Source organism: Hemiscyllium ocellatum, chromosome 36 (genome assembly GCF_020745735.1).
Source record: "Hemiscyllium ocellatum isolate sHemOce1 chromosome 36, sHemOce1.pat.X.cur, whole genome shotgun sequence".
Lineage (NCBI taxonomy): Eukaryota > Metazoa > Chordata > Chondrichthyes > Orectolobiformes > Hemiscylliidae > Hemiscyllium > Hemiscyllium ocellatum.
Genome location: NC_083436.1, coordinates 47265141 through 47290419, shown reverse-complemented (window position 1 = coordinate 47290419; position 25279 = coordinate 47265141). Strand labels below are relative to the sequence as shown.

Sequence of the window (25279 nt, the reverse complement as noted above, 5' to 3'; positions counted from 1 at the left end):
TTAAGCTAGCCAATTTCTGATCCAAACTGCTAAGTCACCTTCAGTCCTATGCCTCCATATTTTCTGCAAAAGCCCATCATGGGGAACCTTACCAAACTCTTTACCAAAATCCATATACACATCAACTACTTTACTTCATTCACCTTTTGGTCACCTTCTCAAAGAACACTAAGGTTTGTGAAGCATGACCTATCCTTCTCAAAATCATGTTGACCATCCCTAATCAAATTATTCTTTTCTAGATGATTATAAATCTTATCTTTTATAATCCTTTCCCACAATTTATCCACAATTGAAGTAAGGCTCACTGGTCTATAATTGCCAGGGGTGTCTCTACTCCCCTTCTTGAATAAGGGGACAACATTTGATATCCTCCAGTCTTCTGGCACTATTCCTGTAGATAATGACAACAAAGATCAAAGCCAAAAGATTCTGCAAGAATTTCAGCAAGTTTGTCAAGCATGACGTGCCCTTCATGAAACCATGCTGACACTGCTCAATTGGGCTTTGTTTTTCCATTATTCAGTTATCTCCTCCTTGAAGCTTTAGAGAGGGGCAGAGGAGATTTACCAGGATGCTGCCTGGACTGGAGGGCAGGTCTTATGAAGAAAGGTTGAGGGAACTAGGGCTTTTCTCATTAGAGCGAAGAAGGATGAGAGGTGACTTGACAGAGGTGTACAAGATGCAGAGAAGAGATAGAGTGGACAGCCAGAGACTTTCCCCCAGGGCAGAAAAGGCTATCACACTGTGGGGGGGGGCATAATTTTAAGGTGACTGGGGGAAGGTTTAGGTGAGATGACAGAGATTGGTTCTTTAAACAGAGTGGTGGGTTCGTGGAATGCACTGCCAGTGATAATAGTACAGTCAGATACATTAGGGACATTTAAGTGACTCTTGGATAGGCACATGCAAGATTGTACAATGAAGGATATGTAGCATAAAAGGTAGGCACAACATCAAGGACCAAAGGGCCTGTACTGTGCTGTTTTGTTCTATGTTCTACATTTATGACTGAACAATAAATAAATCCATTTGGATATGAACTTACAAAATGAAAAGGAACAATCACTTTGCTGGGAGTATATTAATGGTTCTGTAACAGTCAGAAATAGAGGCACTGATAGATAGGCAAATTTCAGAGAAGTGTACAAGTGAAAGTAGAGTGAAAATGTGGTGATAAGGGATTCCCTTCCTCAGCATTACTGGGGGTAGTCAGAAAGTATGCAAAGTTTAGAGGGAGCAAAATTGTTAAAATGCATCGAGGACAGTTTTTAAAAAAAAATATGCAAATACATAAAAAGGTACCACAAGTCTTGGAGACTTCACTGTCGGTAATTAAGCCAGCCAAGAGGTTCAACTATCAGTGGGGCACCATTTTGCAGACAGCGAGAATAACTCCATTAGATTCAAGATTGTCCAGTTCCATAACAAGGATGGGCCTGAAATCAAAGTTCTAAATGGAGGGGAGATGGAGTTTAATAAGATTAGGTAGGATTTGGCCAGAGTGGAGTGAGCGCAGATAGATTTAGGAAAATCTGTCGTCAGAACAGTGGTACACATTCAAGGAGAAACTAGGGAGAGCACAGGGCCAACATGTTCCATAAAGACAAAGGTAAGACCAACTCCAGCGAACCCTGACCAAAGGATTTAGAGGACTGTGTAGAGGTAGAAAAGGAGGATTATGACGATACCAAGGGCTCGAAACAGCAGAAACTCCAGAAGAGTACAGAATGTGCAAGGGGAAACTTAAGGAAATTACTGGAGCAACAAGAGGTCAAGAATGAATAATGGCAGGTAAATTGAAGGAAATTAAGTTATCTTACAGGTACATTTGAGAAAGGACACGAAGGGAAAGCATAGAATTAAAGAAACCAGAGAATGTTAGAATAAAGCAAAAGGAAAAAGTATTAAATAACTTAAATAAAGGTTTCAAGCTTTGCTGGGAAAAGCAGCAAGTCCAGCTCTGTTCAAGAATACGTTTAGGCAACTATGAAACTTAAAAATTAGTCATTGAGGAGGAACAAAAGCCTTTGACAGATCACTTCAAGGAAAGACAACAGGGGTTTGAATGAAGAGTTTACTGACCAAGCGTGTGAGGTGGAAAACAATTAGGAATGCATTTAAATGTCAGTAATCAGGTTTAAACAAAAGGACATGAGGTGATAAATGTGACCAAACTTTATAGGATATCAACACTTAATGTCATCACCCAAGTCAGTACAAGGCCAGTTTTGTTAGTCACATGACTAGAATAGTGATAAAATTCATCACAAGCACAGCAGGAATGTGGTGAGAATATCACGTTCATCAGTAGGAGTTTGATTGACACGTTTAGTGGGCAAAAACTGTATTAATACTAAAGATTGAGAGTGCCATTTTCAGAGTAGTCCGAGAGTGCACGAGGTTGGTAAGTGCTAATACCGCTACTCTGCTCAGGTTTTAGAACCTCTACTTAGAGTAACAAGACTCCAAGCCCTAGTCTAACTGGGATATTGTAGTAAACGTTTAAATAAATGTGCTAAACCTTTAATGGACTGCTTGTAAGAATTTTATTCCAGCTGCAAATGTGTTGCTGGTCAAAGCACAGCAGGCCAGGCAGCATCTCAGGAATAGAGAATTCGACGTTTCGAGCATAAGCCCTTCATCAGGAATAAGAGAGAGAGCCAAGCAGGCTCGAAGAATTTTATTCCAGGCAATTGAATAATCTCAGGGAAAGGACCAGGGAAGACAGACTCCAATAGGGAGATCTCCCTTACCCACTGAAGCTCTCGGGGAGGCTTTGATGCATTTAGGGTTAAACCGATGACTGGGGAAATGAGTAGAGCTTGGTAAAGACAAAGTGCACACAAGACAGAAGATGTCTAAATTAATACGTTGTGTCAGTTTCACTAGTGAGGGGGAAGATGTGGATATGAAGTTAAATACAGTGGATGCCCAAAGAGACTTGGGGTTTCAGGTGTATCAGTCTTTAAAATATCATCAGCAGGTGTAGAAAACAGATGAAAGAAAGCGAATTGAATACTGGCCTCAACATCGAGGGGTCTGGAATACAAAGATGCAGAGGGTATGCTGCAGCCATTCAAAACTCTGGTTGGACCCCATTTGGAGTACTACGAGCAGATCTGGGTACCATACCTTCAAAAGGATATAATGGCCTTGGAGGCTGTATCACATAGGTTTACAAGAATGACACCTGGACTCCAGGAGTTAAGTTGTGAGGAGAAATTAAATGGGCCAGTTTTCTTTAGAATTTAGAAGATCTGATCGAAGTCTTCAAGATATCCCAACCCAATCTAGTCTCACCTGCCAGCACCCGCCCACATCCCTCCAAACCCTTCCCATTCATATACCCATCCAAATGCCTTTTAAATGTTGCAATTGTACCAGCTTCCACCACATCCTCTGGCAGCTCATTCCATACACGTACCACCCTCTGCATGAAAAAGTTGCCCCGTAGGTCTCCTTTATATCTTTCTCCGCTCACCCTAAACCTATGCCCTCTAGTTCTGAACTCCCCGACACCAGGGAAAAGACTTTGCCTATTTACCCTATCCATGCACCTCATCTTGTAAACCTCTGTAAGGTCGCCCCTCAGCCTCCGACGCTCCAGGGAAAACAATCCCAGCCTGTTCAGCCTCTCCCTATAGCTCAGACCTCCAACCGATATCTGGTTGGCATGTACGGGTTGGACCGAAGGGTCTGTTTCCATGCTGTACATCCCTATGACTCTATATTAACAGGGTAGTTAAATGTACCCAAGGCTGTTGAGGAAGGAAACAGCACAGGCACTGCGTATATAGAGGAGATCAAATAGGAAATTACAAGCCAGTCTAACCTCAGTCAGAAGCTACTTTAAACCTTAAGACCATTAAATATTAGAACAGAATTAGACCATTTTGCTTCACCATTCAATCGTGGCGGATATATTTCTCAACCGCATTTTTCTGCCTTCTCCCCTTTGGTCCCCAGACTAATCAAGAACCTCATTAAACAATTCTGAGGGACATAAATAATCTACACTTGGAATGGCAAGGGTTAAGAACAATGAGCATGGTTTTGTGAATTCAGTCAAGTTGGACATTACATTTGATATAGACTACTTGATCTTCATGGTTTTTAATAAGGCCCTGTCCAGGAGATTGATAGAGAAGATAAGAGCTATGGGATCCAAGAAAATTTGGCAAATTGGATCTAGAATTCACCGAGTAACAGGAAGGACAAGGTGATGGTAAAAGATGTTTTTGGAAGCCAATGAATCATAGAATCCCTACAGTGTGGAAGCAGGCCATTTGGCCCATCAGGTCCTCACGGATTCTGTGAAGCATCCTTCTCAGACCCACCTCCTTCTCTATCGTCGTAACACTGCATTTCCCATTGCTAATCCATCTAGCCTGCATATCCATGGACACTCTGGGCAACCCATAGCCAGTCCATTAAACCTGCACATCTTTGGACTGAATAAAGTAGGATTCCAAAGAGATCAGTGTTGCGTCTTTGTTATTTGTGATTTATACAAATAATTTAAACCTAAATACAGGACAGATTGATCAGTAGGTGTGCAGATGATATGAAAATTGGTAGATAGGGATAAATAGCAACAAGGATTGTGGAGGACTACAGAGAATATAGATAGACTGGTCAGATGGACTGATCTGTGGCAAATGGAACTCCACGTGGATAAGCGTAAAGTAACGCATTCAGGTGGGATAAACAAGGCAAGGGAACACACGATGAACGTTAGGAGTCTACGAAGCATCAAGAATCAGAAGGACATCAGTGTACATGTCCACCAGTCCTTTAAGACAACAGCACAGATGGATCAAGTAACTAAGGAGTCAAATGGGATACTAACCTTTACTAGCTGAGACACTGAGTTTAAGAGCAGGGAAGTTATGCCAAAAATGTGCAAAAAGTTGGTTAGATTACCACCAGAGGATGGTATGCACTTAATTGAATGGGACTGCACACAGAGGAGATCTACCAGGCTTTTGCCTGGTCTGGAGATGTTTAGATATGAAGACAGAGTGGATAGACTGGGGTTGATTTCCTTCCAGGAGAGGCTGAGGGCGACATGACAGATGTATAAAATATGAAGGGCTGAGTTTGGGTAGACAGGAAAGAACTTTTCTCCTTGGTGGAGGGATCTACCATCAGGGGCACAGACTCAAACAGGCAGAACATTTAGAGCGGACATGAGGAAACTTTTTTTTTCACTCAGATGGTACGAATCTGTAACACTCTGCCTCTCAGCGGTTGAGGCAAAAACCCTCAAAATTTAATAGTATTTAAATCTGCACTTGCAATGCCAAGGTTGGAAAATGGGATTTCATGGAACATAGAATAGCACAGCAAAGGACAGGCCCTTCAGCCCACAATATTTTGCTGAACAGGACATCAAATTAAACTAATCCATTCTGCCTGTCCTTGGTCCATATCCCTCCATTCCTTGCATATTCATGTGCTTATCTAAAAGTCTTTGAAATGCGTCAACCTTTTCTGCCCCCTCCACCACCACCACCACCCATGACACCTATCAAGAAAAAGAATTTTGCCCTTTGTATCCCCTTTGAACTTTCCCCCCTCAACTAAAATGCAAGCTCCCCAGTTTTAGACATCCAACTCTTGGGAAAAAGATCCTGACCATCAACTCTCTGCATCTCAATTTCATACACTTTCAAGTCTCCCCTCAGCCTCTGCCGCTCCAGAGAAAACAACCTGAGTTTTGCCTGCCTCTCATTATAGCTCAAGCCCTCTAATCCAGGCAATATCCTATAAACCTCTTCTGCACCCTCTCCAAAACCTCCACATCATTCCTGTAATGTGGTGACTAGAATTGAACACAATACTGGATTCTGGATTAATGGTACTGGAAGAGCACAGCAGTTCAGGCAGCATCTGAGGGGCAGGAAAAATCGACGTTTCGGGCAAAAGCCCTTCACCAGGAATACAGGCAGAGTGCATGCAGGGTGGAGAGATAAGAGAGAGGGGGGTGGGGATGGGGAGAAAGTAGCATAGAGTACAATTGGTGAGTGGGGGAGGGGATAAAGGTGATAGGTTGGGGGGGGGGGGGAGAAGAGAAGAGGGTGGAGTGGATAGGTGGAAAAGATGATAGGCAGGTAGGACAAATCATGGGGACAGTGCTGAGCTGGAAGTTTGGAACTAGGGTGAGGGTGGGGCAAGGGGAAATGAGGAAACTGTTGAAGTCCACATTGATGCCCTGGGGTTGAAGTGTTCCAAGGCGGAAAATGAGGCGTTCTTCCTCCAGGCATCTGGTGGTGAGGGAGCGGCAGTGAAAGAGGCCCAGAACCTCCATGTCCTCGGCAGAGTGGGAAGGGGAGTTGAAACGTTGGGCCACAGGGCAGTGTCGTTGATTGGTGTGGGTGTCTCGGAGATGTTCCCTAAAGCGCTCTGCTAGGAGGCATCCAGTCTCCCCAATGTAGAGGGGACTGCATCGGGAGCAATGGATACAATAAATGATATTGGAGGTTGTGCAGGTAAAACTTTGATGGATGTGGAAGGCTCCTTTGGGGCCTTGGATGGAGGTGAGGGAGGTGGTGTAGGCCCAGGTTTTGCAATTCCTGCTGTGGCAGGGGAAGGTGCCAGGATGGGAGGGTGGATTGTAGGGGGGCGTGAACCTGACCAGGTAGTCACAGAGGGAATGATCTTTGCGGAAGGTGGAAAGGGGTGGGGAGGGAAACATATTCCTGGTGGTGGGGTCTGTTTGGAGGTGGTGGAAATGTCAGCTGATGATTTGGTTTATGTGAAGTTTGGTAGGGTGGAAGGTGAGCATCAGGGCGTTCTGTCCTTGTTACGGTTGGAGGGGTGGGGTCTGAGGGCAGAGGTGCGGGATGTGGACAAGATGCGTTGGAGGGCATCTTTGACCACGTGGGAAGGAAAATTGCGGTCTTTAAAGGAAGCCATCTGGTGTGTTCTGTGGTGGAACTGGTCCTCCTGGGAGCAGATATGGCGAAGATGGAGTAATTGGGAATACGGGATGACATTTCTGCAGGAGGTCCACGCCCCCCTACAACCCATCTTCCCATCCTGGCACCTTCCCCTGCCACCGCAGGAATTGCAAAGCCTGTGCCCACACCACCTCCCTCACCTCCATCCAAGGCCCTAAAGGAGCCTACCACATCCAAAGTTTAACCTGCACATCAACCAATATCATTTATTGTATCCGTTGGGAAGGATATGGGCTGGGTGCTGGCAGGTGGGACTAGATTGGGTTGGGATATCTGGTCGACATGGACGGGTTGGACCAAAGGGTCTGTTTCCATGCTGTACATCTGACTCTAAACGGCATCTGACATTTTGTTGCCCATATCTGCAAGTGATTATATCCCACCATATCCTTTTTACAACCTTCTACACTAGGAGAAGGTGAGGACTGCAGATGCTGGTGATCAGGGTCTAGAGTGTGGTACTGGTAAAGCACAGCAGCTTGGGCAGCATCCGAGGAGCAGGAGAATTGATGTTTTAGGCAAAAATCCTTCATCGGGGCTTTTGCCCAAAACATGAATTCTCCTGCTCCTCGGATGCTACCTGATCTGCTGTGCTTTACCAGCACCACACTCTCAAACCTTCCACATTGTACACAACTCCACCGATTTTTGTATAATCTGCAAAATTACTAGCCTACTCAGCTACATTTTCACACAAGTCATTTATATATAACAAAATTAGATAATTGGAATATTTTGATGCTCGTTTTTGACTGGCACAGATTCAATGGGCCGAAAGACCCTTTTCTATAGTGCAGCCTTTTATGACCCTTTTGAAACATAGTAACATTTAAGGCTATTGGCCAAATGTTGGAAAGTGGAACTAATGTAGATTTAGAGTAGTGTTCTTGTTGGTTGAAAGGCCTTTTCTGCAGCATATGATACCTTGTGTCCTGCTTCATGAATGGCATTCTCTTGCCTTGCTCCTTGTTCCAAAGTGTGTCACCTCACCTTTTTAAATCAGGATTAAATTCTATCTACCCATCCAAAGTGAACACCTTCCTCACTGTCATCCATCCAGCTAAACTTTGTCATCCTGAATACTGATGATCATCTCCCAACATTTCATATGGACCTAGAACTCAGCTTGTAGTTTCCAACTGTACATCAGGTTCCAGTCAAGAAATCAACCTTCCACCACCACGTTCTTTACACTGACCAAATTTGGATCCAACTTGCAAACCACCCTGGATCCCATGTGCGTTTACCTTCTCGATTAGTTTCTTAAGTGGCACATTGTCAAAGGTTTTTGCTGACATCCATATAAACTACATCAACTGCACGACTCTCATCTACACACCTGATAAGCTCTTCGAAAAATTCGAATTGTTAGACTCTCCATTAAGCTAGTTATAAATCTCCTCTTTAGAAATGCATGACTACTTTTTCCTAGTCAATCCACCTGTTTCCATGATTCTATTCCAAATAATTCATTTCAAACATTTTCCTACCACTGAAGTGAAACAATATGGTGTGTCGTAGCTAGAATTATCCATACAACCTCTTATCAGCAAGACTGTAATATTAGCAATTCTTCAGTTATCTGGCATTTCCTTGAAGACCAGGAGACACTGAAATATTACAGCCAGTGCCCTCTACAGTTTCTATCCAGATTTCCTTCAAAATGCTTGGATTCACCAACAGGACAACTTATAATGGGGAGCAAAGAAATGGCAAGCCAATTAAATACCTATTTTGTCTCTGCATTCACAAAGAACTTCCCAAAATGTGGGGAAAAACAGAATTCAATGAGGAGGAGGAGGAAAATCAGTTTTAGAAGGGACATGGTGTTAGAGAACTTAATAGGACTGAAGTCTGATAAATCTCCATCCCTAGAAACAGTGAATGCATTTGTTGTCACTTCAAGATTTAATGGACTCTGGAATAGTTCCTATACATTAGAGGGTAGCTAATGTAACCCCACTATTTCTAAAAAAGAAAAGGAGGTACAGAGACAAGAATTATGTAACTGGGAATTAAATTGAGAAAAACTGCACAAAGCTGAAATACAAAAAGGACTTGGAGGACCTGTGTACAAAACACAAAGCTAGCACACAGGTATAGCAGGTAATCAAGAAAGCTAATGATATGTCAGCCCTTATTTCAAAGGGGTTGGTGTAGACAAGTAGTAAAGTCCAGAACTAGAGGGCATAGGTTGAGGGGAAAGATATAAAAGGGAACTAAGGGGCAACATTTAATAGGCATATGGATGGGTATATGAATAGGAAGGGTTTGGAGGAATATGGGCCAGGTTCTGGCAGGTGGGACCAGGTTGGGTTGGGATATCTGGTCAGCACAGACGGGTTGGACCGAAGGGTCTGTTTCCGTGCTATACACTTCTATGACTCTAAGTTGGGCCTCTACTCACTAGAGTTTAGAAGAATTAAGGAATGAATTACGACATACTTGGAAAGGCATTGTTTAATTAGGGATAGTCAGCATGGCTTTGTTAGAGAGAGATCATTCCTGAAGGACTTATGCCCGAAACGTCGATTCTCCTGCTCCTTGGATGCTGCCTGACCTGCTGCGCTTTTCCAGCAACACATTTTTCAGTAGAGAGAGATCATGCCAAACAAATTAGAATCTTTTGAAAATTTGAATGAGGGAAGTTCAGTTGATGTAGTTTGTGAATTTTAGCAAAACTTTTAACAAGGTCTCACATGGAAGACTGATTTAGAAGGTTAAAGCACATGGAATTCAGGGACACTTGGTGAGATGCATCAGAAACTGGTTTAGTAAAGTTTTAAGGTAAGGAGATGATGATTCAGAGGAGATTTTGAAAAATCATCATGACTCAGCGGATAGTGGGAAACTGAAATGCACTTACCTGGGAAGGTAGTGATGGCTGGAAAATTTACAACCTTTAAAAAGGTATTTGGATGAGTACTTCAAATATAATAACATTCAGGAATATTGGTATTAGCATACTTTTAGGAGTTGGTGCAGACTCCACTTGACATTTCTGTGATATGCTGTATGAATCTATGAACGAGGTGACCTCACTGAACCCAACAGAATTTTTAAAAGGCTTGACATGCTAAGTGCTGAGAGAATGTCTCTAGACTCTCCCATGAAGAGAAACATTGTCAGACAAAAAGGGGAACCAATTAAGACTCAGAGGAATTTCTTCTGTCAGAAGTTTGTCTTTGAATGGCTTGCCACAGAGAGCTAAGGAGGCAGAGTCTTTGCGTATATTTAAGGCTGAAACAGACATTCTTTATCAATAGGGGAATCAAGGGTTCAGGGAAAATGCAGGTAATCGGTCATGAGAAATGTTGGATCAGCCAGGATCCTATTGATTGGCAGTGCAAGCTCAATGGGCCAAATGGCCTACTTATGTTCCTCTTGCTTATGATATTTTGGTCTTAGACTGGTTAGACTGACATCAGCAGTAGGGAATGCTACAATCCATTTATAAAAGATTAACAGCAGAGCATTTGGAGAACAGTGACAGGATCAGACAGAGTTAGCATGAATTTACAAGAGCAAAATCACACTTGACAAATCTACTGGAATTTTGAAGATACAAGTGTTGACTCGATATGGGAGTCAGTGGATGTTGTTTACTTGAATTTTCAGAAGGTGTTTGATAAGGTTTCACATTAGCACTAAAGCACATAGAATTGGGGTTAGTACTGACACGTAGAGAGAACTAGTTGGTAGCAGGAAATAAAAAAGGGTAGGAATAAATGGGTCTTGTTCAGAGTGGCAGGCAATGACCAATGTAGTACCACAGGGATCAATGCCTGGAAGCCAGCTATTCAGAATATAAGGTTATGATTTACATTAGGGAACTAAAAGTATTATGTCTAAGTCTGGAGATGACCAAAAAAACCGGGTTGGAAGGTGAATAGAGAAGAATGCATTGATGACCCTGTGATTTGGATAAGTGTGAAGTTATGCACCTTGGTCACAAACACAAATGCACACCATCTGAATAGCTGTAAATTGAGAGGGGAATATGCAAAACCTGTGTGCCCTTGTACACCAGTTGCTGAAAGAAGCATACCAGTGCAGCAGGTAGAAAGTAAACTCTATGGTGGCCTTTGTGGCAAGGGTATTCTAGAAAAGCAGTATGGCTGCCCTGCTGAGATTGTATAGGGCCCCTTGTTGAGACACACCTGGAGTAACGTGGGCAATTTTAGTTAGAGGAAGAACACTCTAGCTATGGAGCAAATGCAAAGGTTTACCAGACTGATGGATGGAATAGTAAGAGGAGCCAGAATCTGTTTTTAAGGAGTATATTCACTGCTGTATAGAAATAATGAGGGGGAGGGATCTCATAGAAACAAATTCCAACAGACAGGGTAAATGCAAGAAGGAATTCTTAATGCCCAGCAAGTCCAGAACCAGGATCAAAGCCTAAAGAGGGAAAAAAATGAGGACTGCAGATGCTGGAGATCAGAGCTTAAAAGTGTGTTCTGGAAAAGCACAGCAGGTCAGGCAGCAAAGGAGCAGGAGAATCGACGTTTCGGGCATAAGCCCTTCTTCAGGAATTTTGATGCTGCCTGACCTGCTGCACTTTTCCAGCAACACATTTTTCAGCTCACAGACTAAAGGTACAAGAGAGGCCATTTAGAACTGAGAGGAGGCAACATTTCTTCACCCAGAATGTGTTGAGCCCTTGAATTCTCTGCCAGTGTGGATGAAGCTAAGATACTGAGTTTTTGCAAGGTGAAGTTAGGCCTCGTTCTTAGGGTTAAAGGAATCAAAAAGCTATGGGGAAAACATGGTGGAATGGATTTGGATAAAGAACCACGATCATACTGAATGGTAGAGCAGGTTCAAAAGGGCCAAATGAAATAGGCTTGCTCCTATTTTCTATATCCTCAGCTTCCCTCCCCTGTCCTCAACCCATGTAGTCACTCTCTTCCCTCCTTCCCCCATTGAACCCTGTTCCAGTACCTCTCTCTTCTAGGAGCACGTACATCATGGCCTTAATGAATTACATCATTAATATTTTACGTGTTATATAGGAGTTATATATTAATATATAGGAGTGTTTCTGGGTTAGCTATACTGATGATCATACTGAATGTGCAGTTGCTGGTATCAGCAGATATTATCTAAAAAAACCTTTGTTAGCATAGTGATCTATTTGAGGTCATTACCATCACAGACTGCCTACTGCTAACTCTAGGCAGCCATTAAAACCGGATGCATTCTATTGTAACTTGCAAGGATCTTGTAGCACATTGATAATGTCCATAGCTTTGAACCAGGAAGCCTGAGTTCAAGTCCCACGTGCTCCCGAGATGCATAATAACATCTCTGAACAGGTTGACTGGAAAGTCTCTCCACTGTTACTTCCAGACTTGATTAATGCAATACTTTTCTGCCTAGCTTCCCAATCTTCAAATCATCCAAAATTCAGATGTTTGTACAGTCTCCTTTACCAAACTCCACTTTCTGATCACATTAGTGACCACTGACCTACGTGGACTCAGAGTCTATTTAACCACTGTTTATAAATCCAGGGCCTTGCCAGTACCTAACCTGGTAGTTGGTGTACATCCCTTCACATAACTTTGGCAGTGCAAGCAAGCTAATCTCTGCCAGTTGGTTTCATCAAATAATCTAGAAATTATAATGGTAAAAATCAGAGGAACTTCAGGCAACAGATTCCCGATGTTGGCTCTCTAAGTTTTCACTGTGAGTAAGGTGTATCAGTATCATTGAAGAAATACTTACCAGTGCAAAAGCAATAGTGGCAAAAGCAGTCAAACAAAAATTAATTTTGGTGGTTTCCATAAACTTCTTTGTTCTATCCACATACATCCCGAGCACAAATGCACCACAGATTCCAAATACAATAAACAAGGCCCCACAGAGTCCAGCAAAAGTCTGTAACAGAAACAGATTTTATACTTCACAAATGACAAACAAGTTATACTTGCACACAGGAACTATAACATTAATCAGACTGTATAACATCCAGGTTGAACTTTATTACCATACTCGAAAGATTCACTCTGCGCAAAAATACTCCTTCAAGAATCAAATTCAAACAATAAATATCTTCAGATAATGCAGCTTTCATCTCTTAATATGAACAAACATGCTTGATGCTTGTGCTTCATGCAAAGTCTCAACCATCAAGCGTGTCCACCAGGTACTCACTGAATGTACATTAATACAGCTTTTGTCACCCCTTTTAATCCTTAATTATTCAAATTCAACAAACAACTGGCCAAGATTTTGTAAACAGATTACAAGTTGATGGCTTCTGTAATTGGATAGTTTGTGTATTCATCACTTTCACTACTGCCTGACTTTCTTCCAACAGATTAGTACTCTATTTAGTTCCTGGATATCATCTTTTTGCCACTATTTAGTCAAATGCTCCTTTGACCAAAACTCTGAAAGGCATCATTGCAAGGCCCAACACTTGAGTAATGAACGAATGTGAAAGTCAACAAAAAAAATTGACAAACCATGTACTCCATTCCCAAAGTGGTGTCAGGTACCTCCTGAGCAGCCACTCCCAAAAGCTACTATCAATGCTATCTTCAGCTTTTTAAAAATTGTATTATCCAACTTCAGAAACACCAATTTTGTTTCATCCTTCATTTTCTTTCATCCAAGGAGCTGTGGATTTGTTTGTTTCCGCGCCCCCTACCTCCAAAGCCCGCTCATCTAAACAACAGAATACGTCGATCATGATCAAATGCAGCTGTTCCCCTTAGTCACAGGGTGAACAGTGAAGGGGCATAAATTTGAAGTAAAGAGCTGGAGATTTACAGGGGACTCGAGGAAAAATTATTTCACTCAGTGTTGGGAATCTGGAATAGGATTGCATTTCATGGGAGTGGAGTAGGATTGGGAAAACTGACAACCTTTAGAAACTATGTGGGTGAGCACTTGAAATGTCATACTATTCAAGACTACGGATAAAGTGCTGGAAAGTGGGATTCATACAGCTAAGTGGGCACAGACAATAGGCCAACAGGCCTTTTCTGTGCTGTGTGACTCTAGTGACTATCCTCTAAATTACTCCATTGACACTTGGTCCAGTTATATCCGATAGTCAGTGAGTTAAGAAAAAAGAATGCCAATTTTATCCGAAATATTTGCTCATTTGACATTGGTGGAAAACGATAATTAATTTTTTTTTGCCGGGAAATCTGAAAATTCAGCTCATGTACTGCAAGAATGAGCTACAAATGTTCACGAATTAAATAGAGAACTTTCCTACATAAAAAAATCGGCACAAATACCAAAAACTAAGATATTGTAAATACCTGTTAGATATTAAAAATTCAATGAACACAAATGTGCCAGAATTGTACACGAACAAGACATTGGTTCGGCCGCATTTAGCATACTGTGTACAGTTCTGATTGCCACATTATCAAAAGGATGTAGACTCTGTAGAGAGTGCAGAGAAGGTTTACGAGGATGTTGCCTGGTATGGAAGGTGCTAGCTATGAAGAGGTTGAGTAGGTTAGGATTGCTTTCATTCGAAAAACAGAGATTGAGGGGGGACCTGATTGAGGTCTACAAAATCATAAAGGGTATAGACAAAGGAGATAGACAACGCTTTTTCTCAGGTTGAAGAATTCAATAACGAGAGGTCACACGTTCAAGATGAGAGGTAAAAAGTTTAAAGGGGATACACATGGCAAGTACTTTACACAGAGGGTGGTAAGTGCCTGGAACGCGTTGCCAGCAGAAGTGGTAGAGGCAGGCACAGCAGATTCATTTGAGATGTGTCTGGACAGATGCATGAGTAGGTGGGGAGCAGAGGGATATAGATGCTTAGAAATTGACCGACAGGTTTAGACAGCGGATTTGGATTGGCTCAGGTTTGGAGGGTCCAAGGGCCTGTTCCTGGGCTGTAAGTTTTCTTTGTTCTATGTGAGCTTTAAATCAACCTCCTTAATTTAACTTTCCTTCCACAGGTATTTGACTTACGCCCTCGATATTTTAATTCAGATAATTTTCAGAAATTGGAAGATTAACTACTTGGTCTGAACACTTTTCCAAACATTTACAAGGGCAATATTGGACCTTCCAGTTACCTCTGGCAAGGTTTTCCCCTCGAATCTTCTATCACACAGCTGTAAACTTCCAACCAACACAGGCATCACTAGTGTTTAAGTGTAGCTAGTTCTAGGGTTCGTTAACTGTGTTCTTGTATCTAAACCTAACCTTGACTTCGTTATCTCTGACATACACCTGATGGTTAACCAAGTTCTTGCATTCAAGCCTGCTCACAGAATTCCAGTTGAACTCTAAAAAGATGCTTCCTGCAGCAAGCTATTTCTTGACCAACTTAAACCCTCCAGGTCAAAACCACACCTAAAGTCTACTCCTTCTATTAACTTTTTGTTGGCCCCATTTCTAGTTTCTATGAAATCAGTCACTTGATCAACTGTTGGAAGCCAAAAATCATCCTAAGAAACCTAGTTGTTAAAGGGATCATTGTCCCAACCTAAAATATTGGTTTTCAAGAACACAGGCAAATACAATTAGAGTATCAATTGATGTACAAACCTCCAAAATGCATTCTCTCACTGCCTCAGTAAAGTGTCTCACTGCATAAAAACGTGTGATCAAACAATTCAGTCATATTTTCTGGATGTAGATAACGTACAAGGATTTGGGGAAAAAAGCAGGACCACTGGCATTATGAATGATACTTGCTTAAAGAATAAGTGCAGGCATGATGGAATGAATGGCCTTGTTTGGCACCATAATGATTTGAGGTTATGACATCAGATCAATGGCCTTCAACTGTACTTACCTCATCAAAATTGATAATTTACACTCAGATCCAGCAAATTCCCTATACGTACCAGCCTTGCCTTTCAGCTGAACAGGAATATACTGTTTCTGGACTCTTGTTATTTCATTTTTGAAGGCTTCTCATTTTCCAGCTGTCCCTTTACCTGCAAAGGTCTGTCCCCAACTTTTGAAAGTTCTTGCCTAATACCGTCCCAAAGTTGGCCTTCCTCCAATTCAGAACTTAGATGTTGTGAAACTTGAAAGTTCAGAAAAGACTTACAAGGATGTTGCCAGGGTTAGAGGATTTGAGCTACAGGGAGAGGATGGATATGCTTAGGCTGTTTTCCCTGGAGCATCAGAGGCTGAGGAGTGACCTTTTGGAGGTTTATAAAATCATGAGGGACATAGATAAGGTAAATAGGAAAGGTCTTTTCCCTGGGGTGGCGGAGTCCAGAACTAGAAGACATAGGTTTAAGGTGAGAGGGGAAAGAGAGAAAGGGACCTAAGGGGCAACTTTTTCCACACAGAGGGTGGTGTGTGTATGGAATGAGATGCCAAAGGAACTGGTGGAGGCTGGTACGATTACAACATTTAAATAGACATCTGGATGGGATTATGAAGAGGAAAGGTTTAGAGGGACATGGGCTGAGTGTTGGCAAATGGGACTAGATTAGGTTAGGATATCTGGTCAGCATGGACAAGTTGGACCGAAGGGTCTGCTTCCATGCTGTACACTTCTGACTCAAAATGTAATCTTCCTCAAGGAGCTGAAAACATAATTGATGCAGATAATTAAAGATGTTACAAAGAACAATACAGCACAGGAACAGACCCTTAAGCCTGCACCAACATCTGTTGCCTTTCTAAACTAAAAACCTTTTGTAACTATATTGTCCATATCCATCTGTTCCCTTGACATATCTGTCAATATGCTTTTTAAAATGATGCTATCGTATCTGTCTCCACTAACTCCTCTGGTAGCACATTCTAGGCATTTACCACCCTGAGGAAAAAATGCCTCATCTCTTTTAAATGCTGACCATTTTACCTTAAACTAATGTCCCCTAGTAACTGACATTTCAATGCTGAGAAAAAGACTGATGAACAATTTTATTCATTCTTTCATAAATTTCCATCAGGACCCTCAGCCTCCAACATTCAAGTGAAAACAAATCAATTTGTCCAATGTCTCCTCATTGTGAGCACCCTCCAAACCAATCATCATCCTGGTGACTCGTTTCTGCACCCTTTCCAAAGCCTCCACATCCTTCGTTAAGTGTGGCAACCAAAAATGTACACAACATTCTAAATTCTTTGAAAAACTCTTCCCCCGCCGTCTTTTATTACTGCCCTGTCTGTAGAAGGATAATTAAAAATCCTCCTCTGCATTTATCTTCCCTGTAATTTTCAAGCAATTGCATTGTTCTGTATCTATCCCACTAGTTAGTGACCGATAGATGCATTGCATTGCTGCATACATTCTATTTGTTTCCTAGCTCTAAATAAATGGTTTCCATTAGGCCTCTGGACTACTACTCAGATCAGCAATGCAATGCAATGCTTGGAATCAACAGTCCAACCTAACTTAATTTCCTCTTTCAAAGACACTTGTAATGGAAAATCTAGCGCCCAGCTTTGAATTATTTGATCCAGTATCAGAAAAGTTTAGGTACATGAAGGTAACACAGCTGGAAAATATACAGAGCTAAGAGGCGCAAGGGAATACAAACAGACAAGCAAGGCTCATTTGGCCCCTCAAGCCAGGTCCACTATTTATCATTTATTAACAATTAATTTTTTTTGTCTCCTATACCTTCTTTGCAGCTTATTTTCCTACCTTTGTCATCAGGACATTGTGGCAACCATATCTTCAACCGATCGTTTATACAAATTGCAAACATAAGTTATATATGCTCTCTTCTAATCTAATGGAATCTTCCAAATTGAAGGAGTTTTCAAACTTTTAAAAAAAAATCAACTATCTCTCAAACTACTTCTTTTAAGACTCCAAAATGAAGGCCATCAGGACTTGGGTACTTGAGACCGCAACTGCAACAATTAGAGGGATTTGAAAACGATGGGAATTGTAAAATTTAAGCGCTGCCTAACCAGGAACAAAAATGACAGTGAACACAAGGGTAATGAGTGAACAAGTTCATGTCAGCATGCACATGAACAGAAGGCTAGATAAGATCAATTTTACAGATGATAGAATGCCGGAGAATAATCAGAAGGCTTAATAGTCTTCTCCAAGAAGGATACCTGCCAACTGCACCTGGTCTGGCTGACATGGGACTCCAAAGACACAACAATGTGATTGACTTAACTGCCCTTTGAAATGGCTTAGCAAGGCTCTCAGATTAAAGGCAGTCAGAGCAGACAATAAACACTGGCAAGCCAGCAACACCCATATCCAACGAATGAATTTTTAAAAACCTGCATTGGAATAGTCAAGCCAAAAATTAAAAAAGGCATTTGCAATATTCAAGCTGAGGCAAGGGATAGAGTTAGGTGATTTTCCAAAGGTGAAAATCAATTATCATGGTGATAGTTCATAATCTTACACTTATAATATGGCCGAAGATGAACTTCCTACTACATTTGCACTATCTGATCCAGCTATTGCTGATGCGCCAGGACAGTGATGGAGTTGATGAGCACATAACAGATTTCTTCATTGGAAGCAACAACTTCAACATTTTCAATAATAGGCTAGAAAAATTTTGTGTTCATCTAAGACTGAATGTCATATGTGGAACCTGCTAACTTGGAAACAGCAGAGGTAAAGAGACTGATGGTGAGATATAGCTAGGCGTCTTGGCATACATGCAGAAACATGCCTTTGGATGATATTGTTGGATGTCAACACAAAGATTAGAAACCAGAGGTGGCCAATAGAGCCAGATGGAACTATATGGGAGCTCACTGCCCTGTATCCCCCCCCCTCCCCCCACCACCACCACCACCCTGCCGCCACCATTCTCATTTTTTATGGAAATTTCAAAGTTAAAATGATTGCAGTACCTAAACATCCACATTCATAATTTCAAAAGAAGAGCAACAAATGGAGTTTCTCTGAAAAGATGCCAATTTCATGATAAGGCCACAAACCAATCAGTGCATAAAACAAAATAACTGAAAATCATTAGAAGGGCAAGAAACAGAAGAATGTAAAACATGGTCTTACATTTGAATATCCCCTAACACACAGAATCTGTTGTAGGAGTGCAGAGAAAGAAGTAAAAACACCAATTCCTCCCCCAAAACAGACCATCAGGATCAGGTACGCCTTGTTCTTCAACAACTGCAATTTAAAAATCAAAACACAAGTTAGAACATGTCAATAAGCTAACATACCAAGTACAACATGCTTTAAATTATTGCCAGACATCCTGGCTAGTTTACAATCCCATTTTAAAAAGATATTTGAACTTCCAGTTAATAGGTGAACAGATCACACAAAAAGATTTCACATTTTTAAAGGTATGACTATAACAATATGGAAGTAGAACTGATTACACACTATTTTTGCAGCAACTTGCACTTTAAAATACAGAATAGAACAGATTTACTTTCAACCTTTTCCATTCCCAGCCTTAAAAGTTTGAATTTGAGAAATGTACAATTTCTAAGCCTTCTCCCTTCCAGCTTCATTTTAATGCCCCTCAATTTAGTCTTTCCATTCCAAACACAAGCTCACACCTGCACTCCTGTGGCCAATCACAATGGCTTAATGTTTAGAACTTCCCATCTGCTCCCAAATCCTGATAGAATAACTGTCTGTGAACTTTCAAGAAATCTTAGAAACCCTAATCCTCTCAAAGCTAACTTCCACAGTAGCATGGATCACTTGGACCATGTATCCAAGTAGAAATCTTGATCAGGTTGGATACCTTGGGACCCCAGTCCAAATTTGACCTTGGCAGTCGGTCAGTCCGAAGCACAACTGTTTATAACCCAACCTCTCCGTACTTGGCTGAACTAGAGATTCAAAAGGGTACCTCTGTTAGCAAATAAACAGAGGACACTGTCTCAATGTAAATACCTTGTACCTTCTTCCGGAAGAGAAGTCCTTGCGTACAAAGGATCTACCATTAGTTGAGAGTCTATAAATGCACAGTGCTTGCTGAACAATCAAGAAATTAGAAAACGAACAGATTAGCTGTGCAATACTGCAACTACAAGAGCAGCTCAGGCGCAAAGACCTGCACCAAATAACTTACTACCCAACTCCCCCAATCTCTGTCGGTCATCTGCAACTCACAAGTGAACAGTGTGATAAGAGTACTCCATGTGCCTGGATGAGTGTAGTTCCAACAGCTCTCAAGAAGCTTGAGCTGTCCAGGATCAAGAAGATCACTTGAATGGCACCACATTCAATATCTTTACCAGTGATATAAGTAGTAATCGTCCACACCATCTACAAGATTGACTGTAGTGACTCAACAACTTTTTCCAGTGGCCTCTAATATCTAGAAGGGTAAGACAGTAAATGCATGGTAAGGCCACCAGCTGCAAGTTTCCCTTGAAGTCACATAACATCCTGATTTGGAAATACACTGCCATTTCTTCTTCTTCATTGGAGCAAAATCTTCAAACATCTTCCCCAAACGCCACCTACGGTGTGAACTTAGAGTTCAAAAAAGCAATTGTAAGACCATCACCTAAGAGCAATGGGAATAGCCAATAAATGCTAGCCCATACAAGACCCATATCCCTCAACTGAGAAAAGCACAAGTACACTAACAGCTTTACCAATAACATTTTTTGAGAATCAGTTGAACTCAATTTGGCTCTTGCTGGAAGCAACGTATGACCATGGAATAGAGAAAAACAGAATTAATGTTTGAGTCCAGTGATCCTTTGTCAGAACTGACCATGGACACAACCAGATCTAATGAACAGCCATGGACTCCACAGATGCTGCCAGATCTGTTGAGTTTCTCTTGCACTTCGTTGTTGTTTCATATCTCTAGCATCCATGGTTTTGTTTAACATTTTTGCAGTTCTGGAATCCACATGATGAGAGAAATACGGTTGCACTGGAGAGGGCGCAGATGAGATTGACCAGGATATTATCTGGGCTAGAGAGTTTTAGTTGTGGAGACAGACTGGGGACATTAAAGTTATTTTTCTTGGAGCACAGGAGATAGAGGGTCACAATTGAAATATAAAATTACGAGGGGCATAGAACACTGTAGATGGGAAGGAATTTTCTCCATGTTGGAGGGATAAATAACCAAAGGTATTGGCTGAAGGTAAGGGACAGGGGGTTTTAGGGTGTGGGGAGGAGAGATCAGGAGCACGTGAGGAACAATATTTTCATCCAGAGTATGACAGGAATCTGCAACTCTCTGCCTGTAAGGGAGGAACTTTTGCAGGAACCTTTGTACCATTTTAGTTGTTTTTAAATGTGCACTTGCAGTGCTAAGGAATAGAAAGGTTATGGGCCAAGTGCTGAAAAGTGGGATGAGAATAGTTAGGTATTTGCTCTTGATAGTCACAAACTGGATGGGCAGAAGAGCCTTTTTCTGTATTGAAGGTCTCTGTGGATCTATTCATAGGCACCGGCAAGCAAAAGGAAAATGCCTCATGCATTTTCCAGAGTTACCCAGGAACAGTGGAAACGTATAGTTATTTCCTTTTCCCACAGATGTGGCCATGACTAGCTAAGCCAGCATTTATTTGCCATCCTTAATTGCCAAAGGTCAATCAAATTGCTGAGAGTCTGGAGTCACATGTAAAGCAGACCAAGTGAGGATGGTAGAGCTCTTTCCCTCAGGGCATGAATGAACCACCTGGGTTTTTATGATAATTGACAATGTTCGCTATTCCTATGATCTTTTTTATTGAATTCAAATTTCACCATTTGTCATTGTGGGAATTGAACTAATTTCCCACAATAATCACTGATTCTGGATTAGTGCAGCAATAATCAACAGTTCTTTTCTCCATGGCAATGCCTCAAAATAAACTCAACTAATTAGCATTTATCTTCTCCTGTATTTGTACATCGTTGGAAACTTGGCATTCTTGGATTTTCCATTGTGTATGACAAAATGTTTCAGTAACACACTTTTCGCAACACTGGTTTCTGTTAACTTGTGTTCAGAATTCATCTGAAGAATCATACTAAACATGAAACATGAACTGGTGAGTTCTGAAGAAAAGGTCATGTTCAACTCAAGTTAACTGTTTCTCTTTCCAGTGATATTGCCAACCCTGCTGAATTTCTCCACCACTTGCTCCTTTTATTGCAAATTAAAAGCAAATTAAACAAAATCCATTTTATTTGTGATCAACTGCAACCTAAAATTAGAAGTTAGATGACAGAAAAAGCAAAGACACAGAAATATTGTTAATTTAGCCTCATTCACTTGGCAACAAGAACACAGGATTCTTTTTTGTAAATCCATTTTTGGTTTGTGTTTGGCAAGGAGTTCAGTTAATTGCAAAATGCTTTTATCAAAATCTTCAGAGGAAGTAGTAAAATAAAACAGACACACTCCCACCCAATTCTATCAACAGTCCCATAGCATTATTTCTTCACTTCTGAACTCAAAACAACAACTGTTTCTTTCTGTCTCTCTCTACACAGGTACTGCCAGACCTGCTGTTTCTCCTGCATTTTTCAATTCATTATTTACTTGGCTGAAACTTAGGGCAAGACATTTTTAAATTAAATGCAAGACAGGGGAGCTCAATCTCATGTGTCATACAGTCAGCATTATACAGGAAATCAAAAAGGTACTCCTGGTAGTCCAAATGACCATATGGACAAGTAAAACTACCAGTTTGCTCAGTTTCAGCACTGCAGTACATCTGCAAGCCTGAGGGGTACGTGGAAAGTGTGCTTTTAGATGTGGCCACACCGCAGCTTAAGAAAGTGCTGTCAGGGAAGGAATAGGTAAACAGTCAGATGGGAGATAGGCATGCAGCCAGGAAAGTCTAACAGTGCAACTCACTCAAGAACATTTTTCCTGTGTTGGAAAACAGTGGAAGTAATGGCTTCTAAGGAAGAGAGTCAGAACCCAGCTGCATTGTGGATCATTACAGCAATAAAAAATCTGCATAAGCCGTGGTTAATTTCCTTCCAAGAGAAGACAGGAGCTGGGGGGTGGGCGGGGCTACTGCTGCTGCTTGACATGCACAAAATTATGAGACATTGATAGGGCTATTCGGAAGAAACCTTTCCCCTAATGGAAGGGTCAATCACTAGGGGACATAGATTTAAGATGGTGAGCAGGAGGCTGAGAGGGTATTAATGGAAACTGTTTTTCACCCAGAGGGTGGTGCACATCTAGAGCTTGCTGTCTAAAAGTATAGTAGATATGATAATCATTGCAAACTTTGAGAACTATTTAGATGGTTACTTGAAATGTCGCAGAATACAACGCTATGGAACAAGTGCTGGAAAATGGGACAAAAGTAGAGAGGCACTTGAAGAATAGTGCAAGTACATTGGCCAAAGAGCCTCTCTCTGTGCTTTAAAACTAAGACTCTAACTGGGATGTAGAAAGCAAGCTCATGATCTCGCCACTGTAAACCAGTGTCCAATCATCAGTTACAACTTTCCGGACTAAAACTGGCTCCATCTAAGCCATGTGTGGAATATTAACCTGCTGAGAGGCAGCTACTGCTTGCTGTGCACAAACTACCAGGGCAAACCATACTGCAAAGCCTTGTAACATTGTGCAAAAGGAAGCTCGAGCATTTTTCAGAGCAAATCATGTCTAAGAAACCAAGGGATTTGCACAGGCATCAGCTTCAGTACTATTCATCACTGTTACTAAAGCAGAAGACTGTAGGTGCTGGAAATCAAGAAGAATCACAAAACAAGAATTATTCAGTAGCACTATATTTGCGGTGAGAAAGAAATATCATTTTTGGTCTCTGCCAGACCTGCTGCGTAAATTCCAGCTTTTTTTTTATCATCACAGTGATCATCTTTCTGCAGGTAAATATATCCTGCTTAGTTAACACTTCAACATCTCTTAAATGAAAATATTTGAGTTAAGGGGCTCTTACACTCGATCTGAAAAGTTCTTACCCCGACATGGAGTCCGTGAGGACAGGAGAGATCTAACCACTTTCATCAAGTGTTGTCTGAATTCTGCAGAATGCCCTAGTCTTTGGTCATCATCAGTACCCTTTCAAAAAATGACAGTATTACTTAGGTTACATGCATATTGCATGGACTGAGCCATGACCAGAACTCAAGGATGCACTGCATTGCATGACAGTAATGATGTAGGACTAACGCTAACATATTCCAAATGATTATGTGGGCATATTAGATGATTCATAGCCCAGTCACAGTAATGCACCATTGCCTCTGGATAATATAGAATTACATTTTTGAATAACATACTGCATAGTAGAGTTAATTTCCACTCAGGTTTGACACAGCTGCTAGTGGGAGTGAACCAGTGATTTTAATAGATACCACTTGGTATTATCAAGATCAAAAATACCTGCACTACCATGGATTAATTTCTCTGTTTCAACACTGGGCTCATCGATATTTCAGAATACAGGTTTGGTATTTGTACTCGGTTATCTCAGTCAAGAAGATAGAAATTGTGCAGTTAATTTCATTTCTGCAACTCAACTGAAAGGAAATTTCCTGCTGGGAGTAAAACTGCTGCAAAGCTGTCAACTCATAATGTTCACCAGAGATCAAAACAGTATTTAACTTCTGTCAGCTGCGGTTAACTTTTGTCTCAATGGTCAGTAATGTTTGGTTTTAAATCCCAAATGTTACAAGATGAAAAAAGAAATCAAGCCTGACACCCCATCGCAGCACTATAGAGGGGCCATCTTTTGAGTTAAAACAAAGTCCCCATCTGCTTCCTAAAAATAAAGATTTCACAGCACTATTTTGAAGGAGGATTTCTCCTTGGTAAATGTTTATTCCTCACTCAACATTACAAACAGATCTGGTTACCAATTGCTGGCTGTGGGAATCTCCTATGAAGAATTGGATTGCTGCATTTCCTGCATTAGAATACTGATATCATTTCTAAAATATTTCCTTTCTGTAAAGCATTTTGAGACATGACAACTAGTCATGAAAAGTCCCGTTTAAACAATTTTTAATAACGTAATAAAGTCATCTTGGACTGCATGCAATGTCATCGCTCACTCCCTCAAAGAGAACTACAATGACGAATAAACGGAAGAACACTGCATTGCTAAAAACTAAATTATCCCTCTTCCATTCCCTTTTGAGCTTCATTCAAAGTTATTTGACTGTTATTACGATAAGTGGTAATACTGAGAAGTTAGGATTGACAAATCAGTGGTTCTCATTCAGCCAATTCTATCAATTACCAGAGTGAAATAGGTATCAAGTCACCATCAACTACATCCAAAGTCCAGTTTCACTGGATTTGTGAAAAGTTGCTGTTTAGGACAACTACAGTTGGTGCGATCATCAAATGTGCATAATGAGAAGGCGCTCAATCAAATGAAGACAGAAAAAGACAATGTCAACAAGCATTTAATATGGAATCATTGACTTTGCAAGAGCACGCCTTTGAGTTCAA

The 25279-nt window shown here is 41.2% G+C and overlaps 1 protein-coding gene across 1 annotated transcript in view; it reads right to left on the bottom strand.

Annotated features, from left to right (window-relative positions):
- The window catches only part of slc49a3 (solute carrier family 49 member 3), an 84735-nt gene that overhangs the window by 19622 nt on the left and 39834 nt on the right, over positions 1 to 25279 (bottom strand). The window contains exons 6-7 of the mRNA XM_060851573.1: positions 18919 to 19035; positions 12696 to 12848 (exon numbers count right to left, since the gene is read on the bottom strand). Of these exons, the coding sequence (XP_060707556.1) occupies positions 12696 to 12848; positions 18919 to 19035 (270 nt within the window). The remainder of the gene's footprint in view (positions 1 to 12695; positions 12849 to 18918; positions 19036 to 25279) is intronic.